Source organism: Lupinus angustifolius, chromosome LG02 (genome assembly GCF_001865875.1).
Source record: "Lupinus angustifolius cultivar Tanjil chromosome LG02, LupAngTanjil_v1.0, whole genome shotgun sequence".
NCBI classification, from domain to species: Eukaryota; Viridiplantae; Streptophyta; class Magnoliopsida; order Fabales; family Fabaceae; genus Lupinus; species Lupinus angustifolius.
In genome coordinates, this window is record NC_032010.1 from 3,613,558 (window position 1) to 3,624,687 (window position 11,130).

The 11,130-nt window shown below is 28.2% G+C and overlaps 1 protein-coding gene across 2 annotated transcripts; it reads right to left on the reverse strand.

Annotated features, from left to right (window-relative positions):
* Positions 1,609-4,904, reverse strand: LOC109333226 (cytochrome b561 and DOMON domain-containing protein At3g61750). Of its 2 annotated transcripts, none has more exons than XM_019568591.1 (5): positions 4,466-4,904; positions 3,755-4,148; positions 2,986-3,272; positions 2,102-2,408; positions 1,609-1,905 (listed from the first exon to the last, which is right to left on the reverse strand). In XM_019568591.1, the coding sequence occupies exons 1-5, from the start codon at positions 4,688-4,690 to the stop codon at positions 1,898-1,900; spliced, it is 1,221 nt and encodes a 406-aa protein (XP_019424136.1). In that variant the 5' UTR covers positions 4,691-4,904; the 3' UTR covers positions 1,609-1,897. The 2 variants fall into 2 exon arrangements, with proteins under 2 accessions (XP_019424136.1, XP_019424144.1); XM_019568599.1 differs by having other exon boundaries at positions 1,609-1,902; positions 4,466-4,903.

Sequence of the window (11,130 nt, forward strand, 5' to 3'; positions counted from 1 at the left end):
ATTCTAATTCACATAACATATATAAACATGAAAACAATATCTGTACTAATAGTATATGAGTTTTATACATTATCACTGTATCATTCTAATTTATATTTAATCAATAATAATCGGCTCTTCAAAAAAGTAACCGAAATTAGTGGTAGATAATATAGTGATTATATATAAATTTTTACATTTACGGTGCATACATATTACAACTATAAGTATTTGTTAAAAATGCTAACATTACATGCTTGTAGAATATTATAAAAAATAATTATTTTAAAAGTTCAAAAAAGTACTTCTTTAAATAATCACTTTCTAAAAAATGATTTTTAAAAATCTTTTTTTTTTAAAAAGTGATTTTAAAAAATGTTCTCATGTAGTAGGTTTTAAAATAATAACTTTTTTCAATAATGTTTTTAGTTCCAATAAAAAAACAAATAGGTTGGATATACATTCACCCAAATCCATAAAAAAATAGAGTATGATTTAGATGAATTGCAATGCATTGGACATGGATAAATTGGATAATTTAAAATATAATTTAAATAGATATATATGGCAGTGTTGTTGGAATCGGACCGGACCGGACAGTCCGACCGGTCTGACCGCTGACCGGACTTGAAAACGGCTCTGGTTTGCCGTCTTAACCGAATGAGAGTTGGACCGCTTTGAACCGAAAAAAATCCGGTCCGACCATGTTAAACCCGGGAAGTAAACCGGACGGCTCACTTAAAAATAAAAAAAAATGGGACAATGTTCTAATATTTTGTTTTACTACGGTCCAAAAAAAGATAAAGGGATATTATTTCAATATAATTATACATAATTATTAATTATATAAAGTTTTACATTTATATATAACTATATATTTATAAATAAAAATTATTAATTAGGTACGAAATCACCCGGTCAGACCGGACGGTTTAACCGATTAAACCTAGTACGGGACCTCTGCCGGTTTGACGTCCGGCTCGGGTTTCACAAACTGATATATGGATAGATGGATGACTTTTCATCTATCCATTTGTATTCATATCCAAATTCATCCATTATATATACATACACATATAATTGATATATCTCATGGAACTAATAACTTCAATTCTATTTGGTTTAAGTTTAGCTCATTTGATTCGTGACTAAATTTATTAACTAAATATGGAGTCAAATTTTTTTAAATGAATACAGCTGAGTTGGTTGTTACCCTAATTCTCGCAGTCTAGCTAACCTTCCATTAGATCTAACTTTGTTGCCAATATTATTTTCTGAATTAAGAACTTGGCGATGTAAAACTAGTTTAGGATTAATGTTTGTGAGACATGTTGCATTTACAAGGTTAAAAGGCCACTTTATGATGAGTATTATACTATTATACCCTTGTATTAGGGTTTATTTGGAAGATGACTTCATTTAAATAGTTTATAAATTTGCTATAGGTTTTTAACTTGTTTCACTAAGCTTGCTAGAAAAGTCCATGAACAAATTAAAACTTAATTTAAAATAGTTTATTGAACTATAAACTTAAATAAGTTCTTTATATTAAAGAGGGCAATTTCTTGGAAGAAGTTGCACAAATAATATCAGTGGTAAGGAGATATGAACATGCACATTTGATCCAAATATGATCAATTGCCAATCTGATTCTTGAATCTGAACAAATTTTTTACACAAAAACAACAGCAATACAAATTTACATATTTCTGACCAATCAGCAAAAGAAACCCAATGAATAAAAAAAGCTCAATCTCAAGCTAAAGTTGGGATTGCCCAACTTGCCAAACTGCTAGCTGACTAAATCTCTAAACTAAGAAAGCTCAACAATTCAAACCATATGACCATAGGATGTGATTTTGTCTGTGCTGGCCAATTGGCACTACTTGTAGAAGTGCAAAACTTGATGTAATCACATTCACCCTGCTTTATCAAAGTCATATTACATAGATTTAAAACTTAAGTCTTTACCTATCTACTTACATCATTCATTTTTTAGAGAGGTGTATTAATAAAAAAATTTCATTTAAGGACTTAATTGCAAACAAAAAGATTAATCTTCAGCAGAAATTTTAGTAAACGGGTAAAGTTATATTACATTAGAACAAGTGAAAGAACTTACCTTTTGGTAGATTATTACTTGGAAATGGAACTTCTGTAGCTGGATCCATATGGAAATTGTGAAGAGAACGATTCTCTGACCTTTTCAAATATGCCAATACTTCCAAAATGATAACTGCAACAATTACAAAACTAACAAGGAATCCATAGCTTATCTTCCAATCATTCCCTGCCCTTGCAGCTTGCATTCCCAACACTATGTTCATTGCTGCAAATATAAGTGCCATTCTTCCAAACCAACTGTGGTATAAATTCCACATCTTTCGGATTTTGGAATCCTTGTTTGGTCTCAAGAACAATGCCAATATCTGAAAAATCATATATAGCTTTAATGTCAGTTTAGCTTTTTACTTAAGTGGTTAAAATACATTTATCTTAAACTTTACAACTCTGCATAGTTGTTGGTAGATATGTCAAAACAGAACGAAACAAAAGATATCGGTTATATTAAGTGAAAGGGAGATCCATTTATGCTACATAAGCTTAGGTTATGTAGCATAATAAAATACCCTTAATAAAAATGTCGCTTATGCTAGATAAGCTTTGGTTATGTCGTTTCATAAGTATACCCGTTTTCTTTTTTTCATTTTCTTTTGTGTCAAATGACTAAAAAATCATCTCGATTTCTTTCCTGCAACTTTCTATACTCCCACTTTATTTTCCAAACAAAACAAAGCATATATGGAACAAGACAAAAGGCTAAAAAATTAGAAAATTTTGGTTCACAAAAGATGATGTTACCAAAGACAATTGTATAATGTTCTATCCTATTCTCATGCACCAAATACTACACCAAAGTGAGTTAGAAACCTAGAATTGTACTCAACAGAATGATAGGTAGTGGAATGATTATTAAGTATTACAGATAATGAATCAGTGGAAAACCTGAAGAATACTCAGCACAAGGACAAAGATGCCTATGCCTCTATGAGCTGGAATATGAGCATGCATTTTGGAGTATAGTTGTAATCCAAGTAGAACTGTGCCAAGTCCAAATGCAAATCCAACAAGTTGAATCACTGAATGAAGATGAAACCAAAGTGGATCCTTATGCCTGAAGTATCTAGCAATAATTGCACCTACAGGTAGTATTAGACCCCATCCTATTATACCAATTATTCCATGGCTCTTCCTCATCTTAATCAACCCATTGGATGATGGACCAGTAGAACCTGCACAAGTATGGTTCATTAAGTTTCTTCTCTGAAAAATTGTTTCACAACATATGCTTCCTTCAGGAAGAGCTGCAGGGTGTAAATAAGTTAATCTATTTGTGCTTAATTCACTAAATATTTGATCAAGCTTAACCAAATAAGCTCAAATTTAAGTTTAGAGTCAATTATATAAATGAATCAAGGTTAAGCTTTACTAGCTAACTAGCTTGATACTAAAAGCTTATGTCACTGTGTGTATCTCTATATAATCACAAAAACAAATATAACTTAGTTAAGTAAAGTTAGAACTTAGAGCTTATATATCACTATTACTTGGTTAACTTTTATTCTTAGACAATATTTTTTTCATTACAAATTAAGCCTGAAATTTAACTACTTGAAAAACTTGTCACTTAGTACAAAAAAATACAATAGTTATGAAATGGCACATCTCAAATATGTTTTGCTAATGTTAAAGTCAAAGAGAAATGATGTTGCACCTGAGGAAAAATCAAATATAATGGCTGTTTTGTCCTCATGCTTTGAAAGATGGTGGTTCTGTGGAAGCTTAGTACCAAAAGCCAATAAAATTGGCTGTTTCCCAAATGGAGTTGTGGTTTGAAGCTGAAATGCCAAATAAATTTCAGCTCCATTGGTTGCCACAGCAGCAGGTACATTATTTAGTGGAAGTTCACCTTTATCTGCTATAACTTCTGAGTGCTTCTTACCCCTTAAATAGTACTGTTTTATATTTGCATGACCATGTTTATTAATCCATCCTACCATAGCACTTGAACCAACCATCATGCCATCTTTTGAAAATCCAATTCCTACCCATCCAAGAGTGTATGGAGCAGATAATATAATAGTTGTTGTATCACCAATTCTTGTGTACTGCATCAAGAGTTCATCATAAGTTAGATGCAAAGAGATAACCAATTAACCATGACATTCTATTATAAGAAAGTGATCTATTTCTTAATAGATTTTAAGCTTTTTTGGTTGAAGGACCTATTTGAATTTTCTATAAAATAAAGGAACACAACAGCAATTAATCCTAAAGTATAGCACTTCCAAAATCATGTACAAAATGAATCCACCTTGAACCAAAGAAAGAAATCATAATAAACAAGTTTCAGCAGTGTAGCTTTCAGAGAAAAAAGAACCAACAAATAATCAACCATTAGAAATCTAATGTAAGATGAACTTACCCTCAATTCATATGTATTCCAAACAGGTTTGCATATTGTGGAAGATATATTCTGAAATGGTGGAGGCAGAAAAGTTTGATAATTTGTGTTCTTGCAACTACTACTACTACTACTTTCTGATGATGCAATACCACTACTTCCATTATCATCAGCTAATGCTATGATCTTGAAGTTGGAGACAATATTCAGAACACAAACAAAGAAAAATGGTATTAACTTTGCCATTCATAGGCTCAACAAAATGAGATCCAATGTTAGGAACAATGGTTGTTAGAAAACTCAAGAATAAGAGAGGAAAAGTGACTAGGAAGAAAGCCTAAGATGGAAGTTGAGAAGTGTTAGTCACTTACCTTACAAGGTTGGTATTTAGTGGTTGTTGTTGTTGATTGTTGAGGAATAGTGGTTGGTACAAGAATGTAATCATCATCACCTTCTTCTATTCTTGAGAACTATACACCAACAATTTTTGTCTCCTTTGGAACATTTTCCATATATTTTTCTGTGTGTCACTAGTCATATTCAAATGTTAATATTTTTAGTTAAATGAAATGCTTAAGAAGCTCAAATCAAAGTTATAGTAAGTCTCATACTAACTTACATTTACCAACACAGCTTTAGTATAATAGTGTAAGACACCACTGGATCCCAAGAATGAGGGTTCAATTCTTGAAAGTGACATTTGTTGAAAGGACAACCACAAATTCTAAAAAAGATTTATTTCTTACCCAAAAGGTAAGGAAATATCATTAGTAATATAAAAAGAAAACTAACTTACATTTTTATTAGCATAGGTTCAATAATTTCATTATAGTTGGTCTCACCTTCCTCTCTTTTTTTTGGATTATTTATTATTTATTTTAAATAAATATTTTTTATAAAAAAAAACATTGCTGATATTTGTATGATGTTGGGTTGGGTTTAATATAAAAATATTTTATCGAGAAAAAAGAGTTCGCTGTTTTTTTTAAAAAGCCCACTCTTATTATATAATTCTGCCACCTCAGCATATGTGAGGAAGCATGTAATGTGCAAGAAACACTAATCAATATAGTTTAGCAAAAAGATGTAAATTGAAGTAAAGGGTGATGGAATTTGTCCAATAGCAACACAAACTTTCAAATTAGAGATGGAAAAAAAAAACATGGACTTACGTAAAATCTGTATAATACATATCACAAACGGATACTTACAAACTATAATTGGACGAGAACAATTTCAAGAACCTTCTCTTTATTATTTGTAATTTCAAAAAAAGAAGTTGAAACCTTGTTTTTGAATCAGGACAATTTTAAGAGCTTTTTCTTTATCAAGATTAATTTCAAAAAATATTAATTGTTGAATATAAATCTCCATAAAAAAAATTCCATTTGAATTACTTTTTATTGCTTTTGACTAAGCAGATAAAATAAAAAAATATACAAATTGTATTTTACTTATTTTTACATAAAATTCATAAAAAGTATATGCTATTTGTTATTTTCTAACAACATTTAATATACATCAAAGCAAATCTATTTGAATTATGTATTTGGTGGTTTTAATTTTTTATCTACTTTAGTTTCTTAACTTTACTTCTATTATTATTGTTAGTCCTATTATAATTTTTATCTAAATAGTATATTTTTCTCTCTTATCCACATGGTTCTACTCAAGATGAAGTCATGTATTAAAAAATATTATTTTAATCGCTCTAACAATAAAACCTTAGGTGCAACTATGTAAACATAATTAATTTAAGGATCAAAATAACAAATTTAACAAGAGTTTCTTTGTTATATTATTTCCACATTTGATTCTTAGTATTCTCCTAGAATTTCATTTTGGATTGAGAATTATTGTAATATGCTCCATTGCCCTTACTATAAGATATTTTTAACAAACAATCCAATAAAACATTTAAATTTAGTTAGCTTTCAAAACATTGAAGAGAAATTTATAATACTACATCATTACAATTTTCCCTCATTTAATATTGGAGTATTTCTTAGTTCATTCATAATCCTAAAAACAACAAACTTTAACTATTGATTTCCGTTACGCTGTATACCTATTTTTAGCGTTGGTTGTAATTCCTTTTTAATATGTTTGGCCAATCATTCATAAGCAAAAGGAACTAATAAGTAAGGTTGGAAATTAAATGAAGCAACTCCATATTTATTTAAAACCTGATCAGTTATTTAGTTCGACAAAACTTAATTTATGAGCCAATGTTGAGCTATATATTGAGCTCGTTAAATAAATTATTTGAATTTGATCTAAATATAATTTGATTCATTAGATTCGTGACTTTGTTCGATTATATACATATATACATGATTGGCTCAAGTGAAAATAATTCTCATATAAAAATTATAAGAATAGTGGGTGACATACAAACATACATGGATAATTAAATTAAAAATTAGTTAAAGATCACATAATCACTTAAAAAAGTTATATATGCTTATATTTTAATCTTGACAATTCAAATAAGATCAAATGATATATATTAATTGTTATCATTCTCACATCAACAATAGTTCTCACTTAAGTCACTTTCTATATATAGATATGTACGAAATGTCTTTTGTGATATGAAGAGATATATTATTTTGATGTTTGAATGATATAACTCTTGAATGAAGAATTGTGAATGAAATCGTAAGACTTTTGGGGAAGAGTCTATATATAGTAATTGATATAATTACTATATTTATTAGAAAATGACTTGAAACATTATCTTTATCTCTATCCTAAAAGATTGTTTTTAACTACCATCAATAAAGGAAGAACATAGAAAGAAAGGGAAGGAGATAAAAAAGTTTTTCCATTGACAAAGAGCAACACACAACATTAAAGTAGGATGGGTCATCATGGATAGAGGTTAGTAACCCATAATCATTCTTAATATGTGAAAGCGATAAATTCTTAAGATCCAATTATACATAATTTCTATAATAAAAACTTACAACATATAAATGTAGACAATCTATGCTACATCAACTTTAATTGGCAGCTATATTTATTATTAAAATTGACAAAATTTCTCTACTTCTACATGAATAATCTACTATCACTTTGTGGGCATTTAAATTTATGTTAATAAATGACATAAATTTGAGTTTATTAATCATATCAAATGTTTGTGAATTTCAATTGAATGAAATTGAATTAAAATATAGTTCAACATTGAACTCCTCATATTACTCAAAACTTGACTTGATCAATCTTTAACGAGTCAAGCAGAATCAAGTTTTACTCAAATCAGCTCATTTCCACACCACAAATAAGTGTTCACGGTAGAATCTATTAAATAATCATATCATGGTCTAAATTGATGTATCTAATTACTAATGTCCAATAACATTGTTGTTCTCTATCTCTCACAAGCGAACAAATGTCATAGAATTTGCATAATGTAATTTTGTACTCTTTTGAGACTATGGTATAAAGTCTAAGGTAAATGAATATAACAAGAATAATGAGAGAAATCTTAAGAACAACAACTTCATGATGTAAATATAAAATTGTTACTCCGATTACTAGTTACCAGCACCAACAATGACCATCTTTGCATTGATAATTCGATAACCTATATATTTTTTGGCAAACAACCAAACAATCTTCTCTTTTCTTACATGGATAAAAGGCTTCAATTTCTGAGACATTTTACAAAAAAAATGATGGGATATTATTAAAAGAGAATGAAAAGTATCTAAAACATAACTAATTGAAGATGAAAAGGAATAGTTAAAGGCTTATACTAACCATTGGTTGAAAGGAAAAAGATTAAGATCAAGGCATAAATACAGTTGTTGAGAGTTTTAGCCATATATTTTCACATATACTTGTAATCAACAAGTAATGATTTGTTCACATTATAATGCAAAATAAGTTATAACTTGTATTGGTGGGTTGAAAAAATAATGAAAAATAAAATAATGGTAGGTAAAAAATGAAGGATATATGGAGATCAATTTCTTACTAAGGTCAATGATTATTTGAGAGGGTTGAATGGACAAATAGTATTGCTTTAAGTTTTATGAAAGGGTAACTTTTAATAAGTTAAGAAGTGTTACAAAACTCTTTACTTTTCATGCACATGATACAACTACTTTTATATTATAAAGAGATCAAATCATTTCTCATTGATGCAAGTAGAAGTGGAAAACAATGGCTAAATCTCTTAACTTTATTTATGTCTTTATCTTCTTTGTTTCCTCATTTTTATTTCAAGCACATGTGAGTAAGCCTTTTTATCCTCCATACATTTTCATTACATCATAGAAATTGAAGCCTTTACAAGGTATATCGATGACAAAACCAATAAAATGTTATGTAATGATATAATTATAAGTTACCACAAGTTCTCTATATAAATCAAAAAATCAAAATATGATTATTTGAATTATATTTATTGAGAGAGACAATCATATATCATAAAATAAATTTGTTTTTATCTATGGAGTGAATGATATATTTGGATATAAAAAAATGTACTGATTTGTGGATGGGAAATATTATTAAGTTCTCATTTGTAAATTTATTTGCATGTCATGAAGTTGTTGCTCATAATATTTAATTTTCTCAGTATCCGTGTTATATTCATTTAACGTTTTATTTTTTGTGACAATCTCAAAAGAGTAATAGATAATTATATGCAACAAGTGTTGTGAGTCGTGACCTTTATTGTACCTATGAGAGATATGGAGAAAAACAATGCCAATAAATATTAATAATTAGCTACCAATTTAGAAATATATATGGTTCTCATGTCATAATTTCTCATGCAATGCTTGTTTTATTTCCCTTTTAACTCGTAAATGATTGTTCAATATATAAAAAAAATTAAGAGAAAAAATATGCACTGACAGTGTATGAGTTTTATATATTATCATTATATTATTCATTGTTTATGTTTAATCATCATTGATTCTTCAAAAGTACAAATAAATGGTATTAATGTTAAATGTGTATAAATTTTGACAATGCATGGATATTTCATTTTTGAGAGCCAACCAGAATAAATCATAATTAATAGATATGATTTTTTAAAATATAAGTGTATAATTAAATATGACAAACCAGTACCTCTAGTACTCTATTACTAAAAGAGAAAAGGATATTTATACCGATAGTATAAGAAAAATTTACACGGTCAATGTATTATCTATTATTCATTTTCAATTATTGTTAATTTTTTAGAAAAAGTAATTCAAATGAATAATTGATGGTGTATTGATTATGTATACATTGTTACACTACAAGTGCATAAATTATATTTAAGACTCTTATTAGAAAGGTTTCTTTAATGATACGGATAATAATTTATACATGACGGACAAAGATGGAAGTATGGCTATATTTACTTAAGCTTATACATAGAGTTTACTTATTTTAATATGAAACTAAATTATACGTAAAGGTACATAAAATAATATTGCTTCAAAAAACAATTTTGTGAAACTCAAGTCACACACAAACTAGAAGAATTCTCATATTAGATTTAAATGGTTAATCATATGGTTAGATTAAGTAAATTTATATATAATTAATAATCATGTATAATTATATTGAAGTAACATTTTTGTAATTATGTGAACCACTCGGTTTAGTTTGTGGGTTATAGTGGTGCAAGTGGATTTAATACAGTCAGATCAAAATTTCATTGGTTCAAAGTGGTCTAATTCTTCATTCGGTTAAGACTATAAACCAAAGTTATTTTCAAGTCCGTTCGACAATTGAATCGATAAAACCGTCTGGTTCGGTTCAGTTCTCATAACAATATCAAAAATGAAAATGGGAGGCTAGCTATATTTAATTTCTATTTTTAAGTATGTCACCTTTATCTAATTTCAATTGTTGTAATGCTAATTTTTTGCAATTTAATTTATTAATATTATTATATGCAAACATAATTTTGAAGAAAAAAATTGAAATTTATAATATAAATTGAATGGAAAATTATATTCAATTTTGAAAAAGTTGCATAAATAGTAGTCATCTCTCATAAATGAATTCAAACTTCTAACTTAAACATGTATATAAGTTGTGTTTGTATTCATTCTTTAAATTATTTAGTGAGTTAATAGTATTTGCACATTGCGTGAAGATCCATTACCAATTTTTTGATAACTAAATTTGAATCCAATATTTTATAAGTTTAAAATATGTGAACTTTTAATGTTTTTACACTGAGGATATCCACAATTGATTTACATTACTTTTATTTAAGAGTCAATTATGAATAATTTGTTGATAGTGTAAAAAAATACTTACACTGTCAGTGTATCAGTGTATACATATTAAATCTATATTTTATATAAAGATATATGATTTAAGTGCTAAAATCCTACAAAATAGTAAGGGTTCATTTGAGAATTGCATATTGAATGGGAATGAAGAGAAAGTAAAGATTTCATAACCACATCATAAGTGTATTTTGTGACTTTCAAGATTTCAATTTTCCTTCATTCTTCTTTACAACTTTAACTCACAACCATACCATGAGAAAAATCAGAAGGAATCTTAACATATAAATCACTAGTATTTTCTCACTATAATGACGATGTCCAAGGTGAGATTAAATTCACATGATGAGAGTTATACATCTATGTGGGGTTTCTAAGTTGGGTTACTTTTCATGGCCTTCATTCAAAACCCTGCCCATGCTAGTTATATGACCA